The sequence below is a fragment of the Bubalus kerabau genome, chromosome 10, assembly GCF_029407905.1.
Source record: "Bubalus kerabau isolate K-KA32 ecotype Philippines breed swamp buffalo chromosome 10, PCC_UOA_SB_1v2, whole genome shotgun sequence".
Classification (NCBI taxonomy): domain Eukaryota; kingdom Metazoa; phylum Chordata; class Mammalia; order Artiodactyla; family Bovidae; genus Bubalus; species Bubalus kerabau.
This window is the reverse complement of record NC_073633.1, coordinates 86,153,857-86,174,986: the sequence shown is the minus strand read 5'-3', so window position 1 is coordinate 86,174,986 and position 21,130 is coordinate 86,153,857. Positions and strand designations below refer to the sequence as shown.

The following is a 21,130-nucleotide window of genomic DNA, read 5'->3' as shown; positions in this document are numbered from 1 at the left end:
TCCCTGACCAGGGATCAAACCTACAACTTCTGCAGTAAAAGCAGAGTCTTAATCTCTGGACCACTAGGGAAGTCCCCTAAAAGATTTTTTAATGATTGGCTTGGGGCAGGAGAATAATCTGTGATGAAAAGGTTAAAGAGATCAGAATGCTTATTTTTCAAAAAATAGGTTTATAAAGCACATGTATCTATCTTCAAATGAATCCACAAAATTATTTTGGGCCAAAACAAGGAAAACTGAAAATAAAGGAAAGCAACCCAACACATAGTAGCTACATTTAACTTTAAAAGTATACCTGAAATATATATACATTATTATCTCATAAAACTACCAGCAAAAAAATAAAAATAAAAAACTAAAGCTGAAGCACCTTTTTCCCCTACTCTAGTGTTTCCCAAATTTGTCTAATAAGAATCATTTGACAACGTGTTAAAATTAGATATACCCAAATATATTCCTCGGAGATTTTGATTAAATAATCTAGGCTGGGGGTCAGAAAACTGTACTTTTAAAATGCACCCCTCCCTCAAGAAACTTTTATTATCAGACAAGTTTAGCAAACAACTACCACCCATAATTCTTAGCACAAAGCCAAGCAAAACAAATTTTAAGTGTCTTTTAATCATAGTCTGAATGTTTTCTACCACACCAGCAGAGTAATTTCCACAGTGGAATGAGCACATCCAGGAAAATTCAAGATGATCCACTAGAACATGAAAGGAAATACTGAGCTATATACTGTTACTTTAAATCTCATTTTCCAAAATTTTCTATTTAAAGAGTGTTTTATAAGGTAGAGTATATCAGTTCAATAGCACATGTATTATCTTTTTTCTCAATAGAATATATGATCAAAAAAGAGTGGAAACCACTGCTCTAAGGATCCTCATTTGTTATTTTTTCCTCCTAAGGCTGACCAATCCTCGGCCTCTGTCCTACTTTGCACTAACCCCCATGATCCCCATTCTTTACCACTATGACCATATTCATACCCCAGGCATATGATCATCATCCCTCTTAATATAGGACAGATTTTTTCCTCTACTAACATGTGAAAAACTATTTATTATGCTGTGACTAGTAAGAAATTTCGGAGAAGGCAATGGCACCCCACTCCAGTACTCTTGCCTGGAAAATCCCACGGACAGAGGAGCCTGGTGGGCTGCAGTCCATGGGGTTGTGAAGAGTCGGATATGACTGCGAGACTTCACTTTCACTTTTCACTTTCATGCATTGGAGAAGGAAATGGCAACCCACTCCAGTGTTCTTGCCTGGAGAATCCCAGGGACGGGGGAGCCTGGTGGGCGGCTGTCTATGGGGTCGCGCAGTCAGACACGACTGAAGTGACTTAGCAGCAGCAGCAGCAATAAGAAATTTGCAAGGTGTTGACCTCTTTATTCTATTCTTAAAGTCTAGCAGACTCTTGGCATCTGAAGTCAGCTCACCAATATAACATTTGTGGTTTTAGTCAAGTGGGACGTTTCATGACAGGTGGGAATCTGATTTTGCTGAATCACAAATCTGAATCAAGTATGCCTCCCAGCTGATATAAAGGACCAAATCATTTAGCAGATGAATGAACCAAGCTGACCGCCCAGCATTTAATCTTCTATAGCTGTACGGTTCTCTGCTTGTTATTAGGGTCAGGAGAGGTCTCTTTAATTCCTTAGTTATCCTTTACTACAGAAGTCCTCATTATCTACAAGGTTCATTATAAAGAGTCCTTGAGGGGCTTCCCTGGTGGCTCAGTGGTAACAAATCCACCTACCAATGCAAGAAACATGGGTTCCTTCCCTGATCCAGGAAGATCCCACATGCCTTGGAGCAACTAAGCCTGTGTATCACAACTATTGAGTCTGTGCTCCAGAGCCTGGGAGCTGCAGCTACCGAGCCCATGTGCTGTAGCTACTGAAGCCTGCATGCCCTAGACTCCATCCTCTGCAACGAAGCCCCCGCAATAAGAACCCTGTGCACAGCAAGTAGAAAAAGTCAATACAGTGAAGACCCAGCACGGCCATAAATACATGCATAAAATTTAGAAACAAAATGGTTTAAAAATTTTTTAAAAGGAGTCCTTGAATCCAAATGTGTTTATCTATCTATCTATATATATATATTTTTTAATTAAAGAACATTAAAAATACAATCATTGTCATGTAGGAATTTGGAAGTTTTGCATAGGCATTAAAAAGAATGATTGTCATTCTTAGAAAGCCCGCAATTCATGTGTTATTGCAAATAAATCTTAAGTGGTATTCGTGGACTGAGGCATTCAATTCAGTAACTGCTACTGACGTATTTATTGTCAAAGACATCAAAAGATATGCTTTGGCATATTTCTATGGCAAACGTGTGAACTGTTTTCAGAAAAAAATATCACCAAGCTTCTCTTTTGAGCCCTCCACATCAATAACATAGCTCAAAGAAGGCCCATCTCTCTCTCACCCTCAAGAATATCTTCATAAAGTGCGTGCACCCCTTCAGGCACGATGACCGCCAGTGCAGTTCCGCAGAGGAGGCCGGCACCCAAAACAGTCACCAGCTTTAGTCGCTCCTGGAAAGAAAACATAAGCTGTTGAAAAGATTGATGACTAAACAGCGGAAAAGTTTCGGAAGTATCTGCAATGAAGACGGTGAGCTGCTTATTTGTGAGGCCAAAATCTACAATGGCCAGTGAACATGAAAAAGGGTCAGCTTCATCAAAGTGTGCTCAGTCTCTTCAGTCCTGTCTGACTCTGCACCCCATGGACTGTAGCCCACCAGACACCCCTGTCCCTGGGATTCTCCAGGCAAGAACACTGGAGTGGGTTGCCATGCCCTCCTCCAGGGGATCTTCTGACCCAGGGATCAAACCCTTGTCTCCTGCTTCACCTGTGTTGCAGGAGGATTCTTTACCTGCTGAGCCATCGGGGAAGCCCAAGCTTCATGAATAATAATGCCAATTAGAACAAGGAGATACCATTTTTAAGCTTACCAGATTGGCAATGATGTGGGAAAACTTGTCTGCCACCTACAATAGGGAGAAGTTAGCATACTCATCTTAAACTGAAGGAATTGGGAGCTGCTGCAACCTATATGGACCCCAATTTGGTGATTTAGATTTAAAGCCTCAAAAATGTGAATTCTCTGATCCAGCAATTTCACTTCTAGAAATTTTCCTAAGAAAGAACTATGAAAACATGGCCACTGTACATATAAGATGGCCACTGTACATATTAAGAATGCAAACCTGAAAATAATCTAAATGTCCAAGAAAGGAGATTAGCTAATAAACCTAAATACTTCACCAGAGCACCAAGTGAAAAGTGAAAATGTTAGAAGCTCAGCAATTAAAAATTATGACAGGGGTCTACTCATGGATACAGAAGGTAATGACACGACTTCCCTGGTGGTCCAGTGGCTAAGAATCCACCCGCCAATGCAGGGGACATGGGTTTCATCACTGATCTGGTAAGACCCCATATGCCATGGGGCAACTTAGCCCGTGTGCCACAACTACAGAGCCCACACTCTACAGCCTGAGAGCGGCAACTATTGCAACCTGCACGCTTACAGCCTATGCCGCACAACAAGAGTGGCCAACGCAATGCGAAGCCCGTGTACCACAGCAAAGAGCAGCCCTTGCTCACTACAAGAGACAGCCTGTGCAATGAGAAGCCCGTGTACCACAGCAAAGAGCAGCCCCCGCTCACTACAAGAGACAGCCTGTGCAATGAGAAGGCCGTGTACCACAGCAAACAGCAGCCCCCGCTCACTACAAGAGAAAGCCCGTGCAGCAACGAAGACCCAGCACAACCAAAAACAAATAAGTCAATTAATTTTTTAAAAAGGCATGATATATTGCGACGAGGAAAAGCTGCTAGCAAACAATACGTATTGATAATCTTATAGTTCTTTTGAAAAAGTATACCCATAAGCAGAACAAGTGTAAAACATTAACAATTTTTTCTTAATAATTTATAAACATAATATGTAATATATAATTTATAAAACATGTATTTATCTGCAAGGAACATGTAGTACTCATACAATGAAAAAACATATTTAGTTTAATACTAAAATGTCCTCTAGTTAAAAAAAAAATGCTGGATTAAGATTGACACACTAGAGCTGTAGATATTTAATGTATACCACTTTATGTATTTGGAAGTACACATCTATGAAACCATCATTAGAATCAATGCCATAAATGGTCTATGGCTTTAATCCACTAATACCAGTTTTTTCTTTTTACTCAGATTTCCTTAGCAGACTGTATCCTGACATAAAGGATACAAAGGATTATGTTTCAAAATTTCCTGAAGCAGTGATGTACCCTTCCTAGAGTCTTGGGAGTATGAAAAATAATCTTTAAAACTACAAGAGGGCATTAATGTTGCTTATGAAAAACTTCTAATAATTTTAACAGTACATCACGTACTCGCCTTTTCTGTTTTAGTTTCTTTTATGAGGTTATCAAAAATAACAATGGTTGTATTAGTTCTGAAATACTACTGAGGCTGCAACTGTGAAGCTGTGGGAATATACACACACAAGTACTGCCTCTAAGGGAGGTTCTTAGCTGAAAAGTTAGTAGAAATATTACCCGCTCCTTGTTTGGGAAGAAAGAAGGGACCCATGTCTATTGTGTCTCTATTGAAAATAGGGGGACTATAGCTGCAATGTCAGCACCAGCTAATACTTGCCCTACAGCATGAGGGGAATCCCCTTAGCATCTAGGCCAGGTCAGCCCTTCACACATTCTGGATGGCTATTAATGACTTACAAACTGAGAGAGTTCTGAACACATTCAATGATTGCATTCTAATGGTATACAACTATACAACTTGTATAAAAACCCTCCAATGGTTGGGGCATTGGCTTGGGAGGCAGAACTAACTCCATGTTCAAATTAGTTAACAAGTCAGCACCTCAACTTTTCTTCTTTAAAATAATATTTCTACACATCCTATGAAGATATAGGAGGCAACAAGAGAAAGTGGTTGAAGCATTTTGGGAAAAGGACATCAAACAGCTGGTGTTCCTATTTTAATGTTCAATATTGAGCTATTCTAAGAGTCTTTGTCTTTTCCAAGTTACTAAACTCACCAAAGCACTGCTAATCACAGCATTCATCTGAGACCAACTGTCCGAGTATGGAGAACACAAGATGGAAAAACAGCTCTGACATGGCAAGTAATTAGTCTTTTCGTCATTCTCTCTAAACAATTCATAAAAGTCACCTTTGCTTAAAACAATCATGAATGTCAAGTTTTACTGCAAAGAAAGGACAAAAACAAGGGTAAAACTGCACCAGACTATCATTTCATTTGAGGGCCTTAGTTTCAGAACTCCACAATTCAAACTAATGAATAAATTACTAGGAAAGAAGACTGTCCTGTCAGCGTTTTGACTATGCTCTACTCTGGGAAATGGAAATGAAAGATGCCTCAGCTTTGCAAATTAAGGGAAGATGAGAAGAGAGGAAAGGGATGTACCTAAAACGGAAAGAGCTAATTGCCTTCAAGAATTACTTGGGTGGTATCTCACATCATATACATGAAAATTAATTCCTGATGGATTATACACCTAAATATAAAACCTAAAACTCAACGGCTGTTAGAAAAAAATATAGAAAATCTTGGCAATCTTGGAGTTGGCAAAGATTTCTCAACAAGGACACAAAAAACACAAACTATTTTAAGAGAAAAAAATTCAACATCAGAATTTTAAATGTTTGCTGATCCATTAAGAAATGAATAGGCAAACTACATACTGAAAGAAAGCACATATACATGTATTGGAAATACATATATTTGTGGTGGGTGTATGGTAACAACATACACTCAGGCCCCTTCAGGTTGGAGACACCTGTTCCCCCAAGTGCTGGCAATGTTGCCTACTGATGGCTTTCAGCTAAGTCCCTCTGAGATACTGCCCTTAGGCCAAAGGGAACTAACTAACCTAAAAGTTATATTCCCTCCCCTCGAGAAGTCCATATCCAGTGACTAGCCCAACTTGCTGCTATGCAGATGGAGGTACAAAGCCTCAAGTCAGAATATCTCAGAAGGGCCATAAAGCTTCAGTGCCTTCTGTGGAGTGATCTGAGGCCTCCACTGCAACCAAATTACAGCTCAACTTCTTCATCTGCTTAATCCTGCTCATTCTTTCATAGGTGTTATTCCCTGGTGGCTCATGTGGTGGCCTGTAATGCAGGAGACCCAGGTTTGATCCCTGGGTCAGGAAGATCCTCTGGAGAAGGGAATGACTACCCACTCCAGTATTCTTGCCTGGAGAATTCCATGAACAGAGGAGTCTGATGGGCTACAGTCCATGGAGGTACAAAGAATCGGATACGACTGAGCAACTAACACTTGGTTATTCCCAAGAACACCACCCAATCAACTTCCTATAAATCTTTCTGCAAATCTTCTCAGGGTCTGTATTCTAGGGAACCCAACCTAAGCCACTGACGAAGCACTTGCATTTGAAATATAAAGAATGATTACAACTCAGTAAGAGACAAAATTAAAGTTAAAAATTAAAAATAGGTAAAACACTGAACAGATACTTCACAAAAGATATATGAATGGCCAGTAAATCCATGAAAAGATGTTCAACATCATTTAGTCATCATCAAAATGCAAACTTATACTATAATGAGATACTTCTTCACACCCACTAGAATGGCTAATATTAAAGAGACCAGCACCACTAAATGATGGCAAGGATACAGACCAACTGGAACTCCCATATGTTGTTGGGCAGAGCATAAAATGGTACAATCACTTCAGAAAACTGGTAGTCTCTTATAAAGTTAAACAGTAATTCCACTTTTGGGTATTTACCAAGAGAAATGAAAGCATATATCTCCCCCCAAAACTTGCATAAAAACGCTCATAGACGCTTACCGATAATAGCCATAAGAATACCAGTTTATCCATTCTGCTATTGCTGGACATCTGATTCAGATTATGGCTAATGAGATCTGTATTTGCTGTTGTTTAGATTTCACAAAGTCGTGTCTGACTCTTTTGTGACCCCATGGATTGTAGCCCACCAGGCTTCTCTGTCTATGGGATTTCCCAAGCAAGAATACTGGAGTGGGTTGCCATTTCCTTCTCTAGGGAATCTCGCTGACTTGGGGACCAAACTCAAGTCAGCCAATGCATGTAGATTCTTTACCACTGAGCCATCAGGGAAGCCCAAGATCTGTATTACAATATCATTTTAAAGAGTCAGAAAAAAAAGAATTTGAGAATTTGGAAAAAAAGAGATCTCTGAGGTAAACGAGTAAATCATCTCACTTTGTAATATTTCCTCAAAGGAAAGGCAGTGTGAGCTAAAATTACTGTATTATGTTTTCATGAACTCCTTATTGCCAAATTCAGACTTAAATTGAAGAAACTAAGGAAAACCACTAGACCATTCAGGTATGACCTAAATCAAATCCCTTATGATTATACAGTGGAAGTGAGAAATAGATTTAAGGGCCTAGATCTGATAGAGTGCCTGATGAACTATGGAATGAGGTTCGTGACACTGTACAGGAGACAGGGATCAAGACCATCCCCATGGAAAAGAAATGCAAAAAAAGCAAAATGGCTGTCTGGGGAGGCCTTACAAATAGCTGTGAAAGGAAGAGAAGTGAAAAGCAAAGGAGAAAAGGAAAGATATAAACATCTGAATGCAGAGTTCCAAAGAACAGCAAGAAGAGATAAGAAAGCCTTCTTCAGCGATCAATGCAAAGAAATAGAGGAAAACAATAGAATGGGAAAGACTAGAGATCTCTTCAAGAAAATCAGAGATACCAAAGGAACATTTCATGCAAAGACGGGCTCGATAAAGGACAGAAATGGTATGGACCTAACAGAAGCAGAAGATATTAAGAAGAGGTGGCAAGAATACACAGAAGAACTGTACAAAAAAGATCTTCACGACCCAGATAATCACGATGGTGTGATCACTGACCTAGAGCCAGACATCCTGGAATGTGAAGTCAAGTGGGCCTTGGAAAGCATCACTACGAACAAAGCTAGTGGAGGTGATAGAATTCCAGTTGAGCTATTCCAAATCCTGAAAGATGATGCTGTGAAAGTGCTGCACTCAACATGCCAGCAAATTTGGAAAACTCAGCAGTGGACACCGGACTGGAAAAGGTCAGTTTTCATTCCAATCCCAAAGAAAGGCAATGCCAAAGAATGCTCAAACTACCGCACAATTGCACTCATCTCACACGCTAGTAAAGTAATGCTCAAAATTCTCCAAGCCAGGCTTCAGCAATATGTGAACCGTGAACTTCCTGATGTTCAAGCTGGTTTTAGAAAAGGCAGAGGAACCAGAGATCAAATTGCCAACATCCGCTGGATCATGGAAAAGCAAGAGAGTTCCAGAAAAACATCTATTTCTGCTTTATTGACTATGCCAAAGCCTTTGACTGTGTGGATCACAACAAACTGTGGAAAATTCTGAAAGAGATGGGAATACCAGACCACCTGACCTGCCTCCTGAGAAATTTGTATGCAGGTCAGGAAGAAACAGTTACAACTGGACATGGAACAACAGACTGGTTCCAAATAGGAAAAGGAGTTCGTCAAGGCTGTATATTTTCACCCTGCTTATTTAACTTATATGCAGAGTACATCATGAGAAACGCTGGGCTGGAAGAAACACAAGCTGGAATCAAGATTGCCGGGAGAAATATCAATAACCTCAGATATGCAGATGACACCACCCTTATGGCAGAAAATGAAGAGGAACTCAAAAGCCTCTTTGATGAAAGTGAAAGTGGAGAGTGAAAAAGTTGGCTTAAAACTCAACATTCAGAAAACGAAGATCATGGCATCCGGTCCCATCACTTCATGGGAAATAGATGGGGAAACAGTGGAAACAGTGTCAGACTTTATTTTTTGGGGCTCCAAAATCACTGCAGATGGTGACTGCAGCCATGAAATTAAAAGATGCTTACTCTTTTGAAGGAAAGTTATGACCAACCTAGATAGCATATTCAAAAGCAGAGACATTACTTTGCCAACAAAGGTTCGTCTAGTCAAGGCTGTGGTCTTTCCTGTGGTCATGTATGGATGTGAGAGTTGGACTGTGAAGAAGGCTGAGCGCCGAAGAATTGATGCTTTTGAACTGTGGTGTTGGAGAAGACTCTTGAGAGTCCCTTGGACCGCAAGGAGATCCAACCAGTCCATTCTGAAGGAGATCAGCCCTGGGATTTCTTTGGAAGGAATGATGCTAAAGCTGAAACTCCAGTACTTTGGCCACCTCATGCGAAGAGTTGACTCATTGGAAAAGACTGATGCTGGGAGGGATTGGGGGCAGGAGGAGAAGGGGACGACAGAGGACGAGATGGCTGGATGGCATCACTGACTCAATGGACGTGAGTCTGAGTGAACTCCGGGAGGTGGTGATGGACAGGGAGGCCTGGCATGCTGCGATAAGAGTCGGACACGACTGAGCGACTGATCTGATCTGATCCGATGTTTTCAGTCTACTTTGAAATTAGAGTACATACATTTATTTACCAAATGAAGTTAAACCTCCTACACTTAACTAAGTTATTTAACTAAGTCAGACAAACCTATGTTTGTTCTTGGAACTCCTTACACCAAAATTTTAAGTTCTGTGAAGGCAGAAACTTTTGTTTTTAATTTACTGCTGAATACTTATAGACTAGGATCTTGACACATAACAGATTCTTCCCTAAACATATACAAAGAGAATGAATTAAATACCCAGATTCATACAAGGCATTGGGGACTTGGTACCTGCCATTCAACTGGCCCTTCATATCAACAAATATATAAATGCTCTGGAACCTCTTTAGAACACTTGTGCTGGTTAACAGGCCTAACATGTCCCTTAAAAGTGTAACCATATCTAGAATTTTCGGTGGTTATTTGATTCAGAATTTATCCTTTGGCTCAAGGGGTATTAAAGTACATAAAATAAGGAACCATAATAGGATTCCACCACAGTAAATGTGAGGCAACGCAGTCATTTGTCTCATTAATGCAAATACCTTAAATGACATCTTTTTTTTTCCAAGGAGTTCAAAACCTGTTTCAAGCTTTAGCACTGTTTCAATCACTATTTAGTCACTGCTTCAATCTCCGGCAAACTGTTATGAAGATTATTTATTGTACATAACTTTGATCAGCTTGATAAACGTGTAGTAACTTTCTCATAGTCACCTAATTATAGAGGGAACACTTCTGACAGAAACAAAAAATCGAATAGTCAAAAAAATAAGCATAAATGGCACCCCGCTCCAGCACTCTTGCCCGGAAAATCCCATGGACGGAGGAGCCTGGTGGGCCGCAGTCCATGGGGTTGCTAAGAGTTGGACAAGACTCAGCGACTTTACTTTCACTTTCATGCATTGGAGAAGGAAATGGCAACCCACTCCAGTGTTCCTGCCTGGAGAATCCCAGGGACGGGGGAGCCTCGTGGGCTGCCATCTATGGGGTCGCACAGAGTCGGACACGACTGAAGCGACTTAACAGCAGCAGCCATGGGTTACAGTTTCAATTTTTGTTAAAAAATTTTTTTAAATTACCTAAATCATTTTAGACTCAATTTATTTCAAGCACTTGAGATGTGGCTCCATGTTATTTGTACAGCTGTATTCTTTCACACAACTTCACAACTTGTTATTTAATCTCAGAACAGAGTACATGTCAAAGTCAAAATGCTGACAAGTTCTCTCCTTTGCTTACGGTAAATCACTGAAAAGCTATATTTAAATGAAGAAGTACAAATTTCACGTGTGGTTCAAGATGAAAAGAGTTCCCAAAGCAATAATATCTGTTGAACAAGTGAAATATTTGCTCAAGAGAGGCATGAACTGTGCAATGCCGTTTGTCTGGTGTTATCTCATTTTACAATTTCATGTCTGTAGCTGACTAAGCCAAAGGACTGACCAGAAGTATTAAGTAAAGCAGCAGTTTGTACTCAATGCCATTAAGCTATCAGCGTAGTGCAAGCTTTGAAGTCAGTTTAGTTTTCTTGGCAGATACCACGGTAGTTAAATGGTTTTTCTTTCCTTGCTCACAGAAACAGTCAATAAATTGTTTGGTTCAATTAAAGACATGCCAATAATTTTAAAAGCTTTTAATACTGAAGACTGTTTATTTCAATCTCCCTTATACCATGCTCATGTTGTACTGAAAAGCCTCAACTGCAGTTTCCTAAAAAATGAAAGATGCGTCGCTTGTTGGAAGACTGACCCCTTCAAAGCTGGAAGCACTGAAGGGATGAAATATCACAGGGCACAAAGTAACTCCTGTTGAGGCAATAAAGGCTTTCTCTATATTCTTACAAATAAACCTGCTTCAAGGAGACACTTCCTTTACCAACTACAAGATCTGCTGCTAAGTTACAGTAACAGTAATCAAGAGAACTCAAATGTGAACTTGATTCTTCAAGTCCTGACAACTGAGACAAGATGTCTAAAAGCATCCTGCCTCTAAGCCGTGGCTCTGTGACACTAAGCAAGTTCAATATCCTCTGGAAGACAGGACTGCCACTACCACTATCATGTGGGCATAGATGTCAGCGCACTCAATACAGAGTAGTTGTCAGAGCACTTACCTCCGACCTCACTGGGAGCACGCCGTAAATGCCTCTAAGCCCCTCCTCCACAAGAGTCACAGTACAAAACCCAGACCCTTGGATCAAAGTTCGAGTGAACAATGCTGCATCGTTACCATTATGCCAGTGGCATACAGGTTTCCCTTTCCTAAATTCATTTGCATAGAGGTAATAACAAGCAATACTCCACTGATGCTACTTCCTTCAATCTCGGAAAACAAGACCAACTTGCTTTTCTTTTTGTATGAGTCCTTTCTAAAAATAAAACAAAATCTCATAAGACTGCTCAATGTGACTACAAAAACAAAAACACACTGATGCATGGGAAAGACCTGGGAAAACACTGACAACGAATATTATTGATACATAAGAAGTTTGATTGAACTGAGAAAAAAATAATTTTTCTCTATCAAAATCAGTTCAGTTGCTCAGTCGTGTCCGATTCTTTGCAACCCCATGAATTGCAGCACGCCAGGCCTCCCTGTCCATCACCATCTTCTGGAGTTCACTCAAACTCCTGTCCATCGAGTTGGTGATGCCATCCAGCCATCTCATCCTCTGTCGTCCCCTTCTCCCCCTGCCCCTAATCCCTCCCAGCATCAGTCTTTTCCAGAGTCAACTCTTCACATGAGGTGGCCAAAGTACTGGAGTTTCAGCTTTAGCATCATTCCTTCCAAAGAACACCCAGGACCGATCTCCTTTAGAATGGACTGGTTGGATCTCCTTGCAGTCCAAGGGACTCTCAAGAGTCTTCTCCAACACCACAGTTCAAAAGCATCAATTCTTCGGCGCTCAGCCTTCTTCACAGTCCAACTCTCACATCCATACATGACTACTGGAAAAACCATAGCCTTGACTAGACGGACCTTTGATGGCAAAGTAATGTCTCTGCTTTTTAATAATCTACCTAGGTTGGTCATAACTTTCCTTCCAAGGAGTAAGTGTCTTTTAATTTCATGGCTACAATCATCATCTGCAGTGATTTTGGATCAAATTAGCCAAGTTTTAAAAATTAAAAATGATGGTACTCAGTGTTTGTGAGAATACAGTGTCATTTGCGTTTGTTGGACAAAATACATTAAGAAAACCTGGTAATATAGACTGAGACTCTTCTTGAGGATATTGATACTCTTTAATCCTGTCATTCTACCCCTGAGGAAACAATCTGAAATGTGGTCATAGCATTACACACAAAAATATCCATTCAACACTATTATCATTTAAGAAAACCCAACAGTATCATGGCAAAAACTTGAAAACAAATGCATAATAAGAATTTCTGTACATAAAATAACTGAATGTAATGAAGACATGAAAAAGTGCCTAGAGGGAACTCCCTGGCTGTGTAGTGGTGAGGATTCCATTCTTTAACTGCCCAGGGGCTTCGGTTCAAACCCTGGTTTTCACAAGCCTTGTGTGGCCATGCTGTGGCCAAATGAGGCCATAAGTGCCTAGAGCATGTTTTTAATGAAAAGAATACCAGGTAAAAGAAGGGGGAATGCAAATATATATATATATATATGTATACACACACACACACACACGCACACTAATCAACCATATTAAAAATGCAAACAAACATGCAAAAAAAAATGAATGCAAAGAAACAATGTTACTAGTTACTAACTAGTTACTAACCAATGTTACTAGTGATTCTCCACTGGGATAATATTTTCCTTTCATACTTTATCATGTTTTACAAATTTTTCACAAAGAGCCTCAATTATACAGCTAGGCTTAAAATTTTTTTTATTTAGAGGGTATATAAATAGTGGCTTTGAACTTAATAAAGCTTGAGGCTCTTCCCTTTCAAGGTCACTGTTAATCATAGCAGAACTTAACACATAAGTTGATACTGTAGCTATTGTTATTATACTGTGGGATTAGAGAGCACAGTGCCCTTAATATGCAGAGAGAGACGTTTTCCCCTTTTCAAAGTGGTTCTAAACAACGGTGCTTTGAGGTTTTGTAGCAATTTGAAATTTTTTCAGTCCCCCCACTTGTCGGCATGCTGTGACTTGTTTCCTCTACTTGCTGTCCCTCCCTTCTATTGCTAGTTTGTTCTTTACTTCACAGCGAGCTTAGGAATCAGCAGTCCAGCCCAGAAGTTTGAGACTGGCAGCTCATAAACATAGGTTTTTTTGACCCACACAGCAGTGTAATACTTGAATTAGCAACTAAAGTATAAAATTTAGAAGATTCAATATTTTCAACTTCTGAAAAGCAGGAAGATTTGGCAATGCCAGGGCTGGTGTCATTAAACGACACCTGCTCTTCTGTGCCACGGCTGACCACAGTTCTCATGACTCCCTGAGACCCCTAGGCACTGACCCTGGAGGTCAGCTGCCACGTATCATGACACGTGGACCATTTTACCTCACCCCAGGGCTGATTTACTGTTCGGTCTCAGTAGTTATATGACTTTATGACCTATTGTGTGTGCGTGCTCAGTTGTGTCCACAACTGAGTTGTGTCTGCAACACTATGGACTGTAGCCCACCAGGCTCCTCTGTCCATGGGACTTCCTAGGCAAGAATACTGGAGTGGGTTGTCATCTCCTCCCCTAGGGCATTTTCCTGACCCATGCATCGAACCTCCGTCTCCTGCATAGGCAGGTGGATTCTCTACCACTGAGTCACCTGGGAAGCCTTTATGACCCATTACCTTAGCTGTATTAGTCAGGGCTCAATTAAGAAATGAAAACCATAAAGTAATCTGAACCAGAAAAGTTTAACAAAAAGAAGAAGAAAAATTTAAATACTGAGAAAAATATTATACTGGTCTTCCAGCAGGGAGACCAGTGGAAAAGACCTGGCCTCTCCAAAAAAAACATTCACGGTGACCTGGAAAGCCAACCCCGAAGCAAGACCTTTTGGATTCCAAATTGCAGAGAAGTTTCATGATTTGGGGTAGGGAATGGAGGAGTATACCCATTATTAGAAGTCTATTCCAAAAGAAAAGCTTTTAAAATTATAATTTAGAGGACTTCCCTGGTGGCTCAGACAGTAAAGAATCTGCCTACAATGCAGGAGACCTGGGTTCAATCCCTGGGTCGAGAATAATTTAGAACAAAGTTATAAAAATGAAAATCTTTAGAAAGTTTTCACAATCAGTACTGAGAATAATCCTCAACGTTTTCTAAAGTTCTTATGTTCTAGATCCATTGTTAAGCCCTGTGCTTATGTTATTTCCTTACATCCTCACAACAATCCTACAAGGCCATTTAACAGAAGAGAGGTGGATGTTAAAACAGTTTGCGCAACATTGATTTTGAACTACACTGTCTCAGACAGTTCCTTTTGAAATGAGTGCATTACTAATTTCCTTAAAAACTTTATTGAGATAGGAGTAACACTACTTTCATCTGGATAGCTATGGATCTATACTGTTTTAACACATGAAAAAATGTGGCATTATAATCCAAAATGGTCTGCAACAAGTACAGGCTGTAGTAAAGAATCCGCCTGCCAATGCAGGAGGCAGCCTGAAATGCAGGACCTACGGGTTCGAGGCTTGGGTCAGAAAGATCCTCTGGGGAAGGAAATGGCAGCCACTTCAGTATTCTTGCCTGGGAAATCCCCCAGGCAGAGAAGCCTGGTGGGCTACAGTCCATGGGGTCACAAAGAGTCAGACACGGCTAAGCGACTAAAACCACCACCACCAAGTACATGAGAGGAAGTCTTTGAAAAATTTTATAGCAATATGATCTTTACAACTATAGGAGTAGTTATATGTCTGTTAAATCTCACGATACTACATCTGGGCTTGTATTTTGTATGCCTTTTTTCCCATTTTATTTTCACAAGTATACTGCTCTGCAAAGGAATGGAAGTTAAAGATAAAACTGGTCAAGCACCAGAGTTTGAGGAGTGCTGCCCTAGAGCTCTGGGCAAATGCTTTGATTTCTGTTACAAAGAGGAGACATGCTCAGGTAAATGATAATCCTCAGATCACTGATCTAAAACCTCACTCTAGCCACCTGAACTTCACTCATCAGAGCACCTGATGAGCTGTTTATCCTAGGTAATGTTTCACAGGTGGCTCAGCAATAACTAATCTGCCTGCAACGCAGGGGGTGCGGGTTTGATCCCTGGGTCAGGAAGATCCTCTGGAGAAGGTAACCCACTCCTGTATTCTTGACTGGGAAATCCCATGGACAGAGGAGCCTGGCAGACTATAGTCCATGGGGGTCACAAAAAGAGTCAGAAATGACTTAGAGACTAAAGAACAACAACAAAATGTTAAGCCACAGGTTCTCAACCTACTTATATAGCATTTTCACTTAGAGCCAAAGAAAACTGCTCAACAGCTGAATCTTAAAAACACAATGTAGTTGCTAGTGTGTCCAATTCCTTTATCCAACAAAACCTTATTTGTATAAAGCATGTTTCAGCTGCTTTTACAAGTTTAATTTTTCTCCTGCTCATATGCTGAAGAAAATATCTTGATTATCAGTCACTTATAAACGCATTTGAGAATCAGAGATTTTGTTCCTTTATTCTAGAAATCAGTTAGGCATGCATGTATGCTAAGACACTTCAATCGTATCCAACTCTTTGCGACCCTACGGACTGTGGCCTTCCAGGCTCCTCTGTCTGTGAGATTCTCCACGCAAGATTACGGGAGTGGGTTGCCATGCCCTCCTCCAGGGGATCTTCCCAACCCAGGGACCAAACCTGAGTCTCTTATGTCTCCTGCAGTGTCAGGTGGGTTCTTTACCATTAGCGCCATCTGTGAACCCCCATTTAGGCATAAGGAAGTTACAAAACCATCAATCGAGAAAGTTGGTTTGGGGACAAGGCATGTTGGAGAAGGTGACTAAGAAATCAATGCCACACACACCTCATGATGGTCAGACATGGCAGACAGATACCACTGCTACAGTAATTTCAGACTACTTGACTTTATCTCATTTCTAAATACTAATCCTGCCACCATTAATGGCTTTATTGATCTTTTGTTCCTGCTCTGAGAAATTCTGAAGAAAAAAGTGCTGAAAGACAAAGTAGTAGTTAGATTAAGAACATGAATAAAAACATATCTTCTCATATAAATGAAAGTTAACTACAAGATAAATTAGATTTATTGGTCCTTTTATTTTAAATAACTCCAGTCCCAAAGAAAAGCTACACGTCCTTAAAAAGAAAAATTGTTTAGTCAATGTAGGAATTTGGGGAGCTATTCTCTAAGGATAGAAACTCTGTTTCTTGGTCTTCGTGAATGAAGTTCATTTTTTACAGATTTATTATCTACTAGTTTCACAATCAGAGACGGCAATGGCACCCCACTCCAGTACTCTTGCCTGGAAAATCCCATGGACGGAGGACCCTGCAGTCCATGGGGTCATTAAGAGTCGGACACGACTGAGCGACTTCCCTTTCACTTTTCACTTTCATGCATTGGAGAAGGAAATGGCAACCTACTCCAGTGCTCTTGCCTGGAGAATCCCAGGGACGGGGAGCCTGGTGGGCTGCCGTCTATGAGGTTGCAGAGTCAGACACAACTGAAGCGACTTAGCAGCAGCAGCGGCAGCAGTTTCACAACATGCTGATTTATAATAATAGTATAACCTGTCTGGAAAAAAATGCTAATTCCTAGGAGACAAAAATCGCCAGCTGAATTCTAAAATGTCTTTGACTAAGTTATATATAACTTTAATTTTTTTATCCTAACAGCTCAAAATGCATTGGTCCTGCTGTAATAATGAATAGATATGAATGGTGAGTTATAGCATTTCAAGAACTACAGCTGGGGGGATTTCCCTGGTGGTCCATGGCTAAGGCTTCATGCTCCCAAAGCAGGTGGCCAGGGGTTCGATCCCTGGTCAGAGAAGTAGAGCCCACATGCTGCAACTAAGACCTAACATGGTCAAAGAAAGAAATAAAAACAATTAAATAAACAAATAAAATATTAAAAAAAAAAAGTACAGCTGGAAAAAGACCATCTGACCATCAATTTAGAAAGCCATAAATGACATATCATACTAATTATCTTTATTAGTGGCCTAGTTAATTACACCACTCATGGACACATTTCCTTAAGTGAGAAAAGAGGATAGCATATACCTGTATATTGCAAAAATCACTGAAAACAGTTTGAGAAAATACTGAAACTGGAAAGGTCTAGGAATTTTATAGAAATAAAGTTTTATCAGTCTTTTATTTGAATTAATTATAATTCTTCATAAATGTTATCTCTACTGAGGCTTTAAATATACAAACCAATTTAAACTTCACAAATGTCAGCCCTAATAATGTCAATTCAATTCTAATGTAATTAGAAGACTCAGTCCCTGGTGGCCCAGTGTTAAAGAATCCTCCTGCAGTACTGGAAACCCAGGTTCAATCCCTAGGTCAGGAAGACCCCCTGGAGAAGGAAATGGCAACCCACTCCAGTATTCTTGCCTGGAGAATTCCATGGACAGGGGAGCCTGGCAGGCTACAGTCCATGGGGTTGCCAAGAGCCAGACACGACTGAGCAATTGACACTCTTACTCTTTTTTCATGATTTAGTCAGAGGAGAGACAGCACACTCACAAAGTACTGGGCAGGCAGGTAGCTCAAACAAGTGAAGCAGGCTTCACAGCCAAGAAGGACCATGACAATCTACCACTACTCAGCTCTAACCGTTACTTTGAGGAATAAAGACAAAAAAACAGCAACAATAAAATCGACACTCTGCTAATCTAAAGAAGTAAATCCAGGGACTTTACTGGTGGCCCTGCGGTTGAAGCTTCATGCTTGCAATGCAGGGGGCCCGGGTTCGATCCCTGGTCAGGGAACTAGATCCCACGTGACACAACTGAAAAAAAAAAAAAAATCCCATGCTGTAGCTAAAGATCCTGCAGGCCACAACTAAGACCTGGTGCAGCCAAATAAATAAATACGTCTGTGGCTAGATTCGCTATATGGACTACTATGCCTCAAGGGACAGAGGGGCTAAGAACTGTTCTGAGCCAGAAAAATCTAGATCAGCTCTGAGTCTAACACATTTCATAAACTTGTCCAAGTTACATAATTTAAGTCTCAGTCTCCTCATCTGTACCTCACTGTTTTTGTTTTTTTTTTTAATGAAATTAGGTAATGTATATGCTCAAAAAATTGTAGGTCAATGTTATCATTAGATGCTGCTTCTGCTGCTGCTAAGTCGCTTCAGTCGTGTCCGACTCTGCGACCCCGGAGACGGCAGCCCACCAGGCTCTCCCATCCCTGGGATTCTCCAGGCAAGAACACTGGAGTGGGTTGCCATTTCCTTCTCCAATGCATGAAAGTGAAAAGTGAAAGTGAAGTCGCTCAGTCGTGTCTGACTCTTAGTGACCCCATGGACTGCAGCCCACCAGGCTCCTCCGTCCATGGGATTTTCCAGGCAAGAGTACTGGAGTGGGGTGCCATTGCCTTCTCTGTCATTAGATGCAAAAAGAAACCAAAACCAAAAAGGAAACAGATAAGGAGCAGCAGCAATTCAAGTCCCCCTTCTATCTGACTATGGGGTTTATTTCTCAAACTCATAACACCTAGTCCCAACTTTTTTCTCACCCACAGGCTATTTTCTTTACCACCAATGCCTTCTCTTCCCTCAGGTTAACTCAAGGTCTACCTCACAGCTCATCTATACCTTTCCTTTACTTCAGACCATTCTCCACTTCCCTTTTCTTTGAAAGCACTTTCAGGACTGACAGTGAAACTATCTTACTGTTGAACATCAAGGTATACTTAAGAAATCCTGAATGCAGTAGTTTTTCTCCCCTAATCTTTGAGCACTGTGCAAGATGTGAACTCCTTACAACAGCCCAAAGAATCCATCTGCACTTTCATTGAACAATACGTTCATCTATCTTTCTTCCCTGTTAATGTTCCTTCAAGTGATAATAAAGAACCAAAGAAATTAAAACAAATGTCAAACCATACTAACAAAAAAATTCATTTCTAAGAAAATAGATTTGAAAACAATTTCAAAAACCTATCCAATGTTCTCCTTTAAAAGGAAGTTTGAGTTAAGAACAATCTAGTTTTTTTCCTTACTTCATTCTAATTACAAGTATCCAAAAAAAAAACCTTTTCCCAAAAAGCTATGCCTGATTTTCTCAAAAAGAAATTATATTGATTTCAACTCATATGAACAAACAATATTCTTCATGTATATTTTGACAGCAATCCAGAACCTTGATTCTTTGAAACTTCTGGGTATCAAAATAACATTATGGTGTCTTTCCCGGAAAATGTACAGAGTCCCAAATTTTGGTATGCAATTTCAGGAAGTTCAGAGTATCCAAGGATCTTCAGTGGATCCACCACTCCCCGCCCCTACCCCTCTCCGTTAAGAACTCGTGCTAAATAAAAGGTTTGTTTCTCTTATTAAATGTTTTGCCTTTTCTGAAAAAAGTCATCCTTAAGAAGACCTTTGGCTCTGCTATTAAATGGGGAAGCAGCTTCCCTTTCAACTGTCACTACTTCCTAGCTGCCATCCTGACAGCTGATAGAAAATAGAAAATTGAGCGCTTACCTCCGAGAAATTAACAGCCAAAGGAATGATTCCAGCCACGTAACATCCCACCAACATAGCCAGAGACAGCAGGCTAATGGAGATGAAATCATCCATTCTGCCTTCTTTATTCATCCAATACCACTAGTCTATAATTTTTCGGGAGCTCAGATCCTTAAACACGGGTGATTGTTCCAAGAGAACAGGTGGACTTTCCAGTTCTCGTCCTCCCCACCGGCAGATGCGTTCACGAGGCACTTCTCTCTTAACGTACCTGTAAAGAGCCCGCCTTTTGCTGATACTAGAGTCAACTTTCAGCAATCTTAGGTCCCAGCCCGTAAGTTTTCATATACCAGTCACTGGATTCCCATGGGTTAACAGAGATGAGAGGTCAATGGAAAACTATAAGAAGGAGCTATTGCTTCAATCGTCGGAATACGGGCAGCACAATGGGCCTACTTCCTCCACAAGCAATGTTCCCGATGGCAGCAAGAAAAGGACGAAAACCCAAGTGAACTAGTTCGTTCTCCCTGCTCCCCTATCTCCCTGGGGCACCCCCGCAGGTGATCGCCCCCCCAGCTCCGGGACCAGCCCACCAATCACGGCAAACTCTCCTCCGAGTCTAGAGTGGGGAAAGGAGTCCTGCAGGCCGGTAATGGCGGGTCGTGGGGTTCAGCAGTGAAGCTGATACAAAGCTGTCTCTACCCTATACCCAGTGCTGCCCATGTTACTCCACTCCGAGGGGCCTTGACCCGGAGCCACCGATACTACAGCTGCCATGGCCGCCAAGTGGCACCTCTTCATTACATCCACTTCCGGATTGCCTTACAGCCCCCTCCTTTAGAAGGGTACTTCCGGGGTTACAACCGACCTATGCCCCAGAGTTCTTATACAGCCGCCATTTTTGAGTGGGGCCACTGAAAGATGGCTTGTGTCACTGTCTATACCGGTGATCACTTTAGCCGCGCATCTAATAACGCGAGTACCGAAGATCGTTTCTAGAAAAAAGTGCTTATTTTTCAAGTTCCGATACGTTTCCTGTGTGCTTCCTTTCCCTTAACCAAGATGG

At 40.9% G+C, this 21,130-nt stretch overlaps 1 protein-coding gene across 2 annotated transcripts in view; it reads right to left on the bottom strand.

The window, feature by feature from the left end:
* The window catches only part of SLC39A9 (solute carrier family 39 member 9), a 49,081-nt gene extending 27,951 nt beyond the window's left edge, over positions 1–21,130 (bottom strand). The window contains exons 1-3 of one of the 2 annotated variants that reach the window (XM_055538443.1): positions 20,824–20,946; positions 20,083–20,335; positions 2,446–2,554 (exon numbers count right to left, since the gene is read on the bottom strand). In XM_055538443.1, the coding sequence (XP_055394418.1) occupies positions 2,446–2,554; positions 20,083–20,196 (223 nt within the window). In that variant the 5' untranslated portion in view covers positions 20,197–20,335; positions 20,824–20,946. Of the gene's footprint in view, positions 1–2,445; positions 2,555–20,082 lie in introns of both variants that reach the window. The other variant, XM_055538444.1, reaches the window with a different exon arrangement.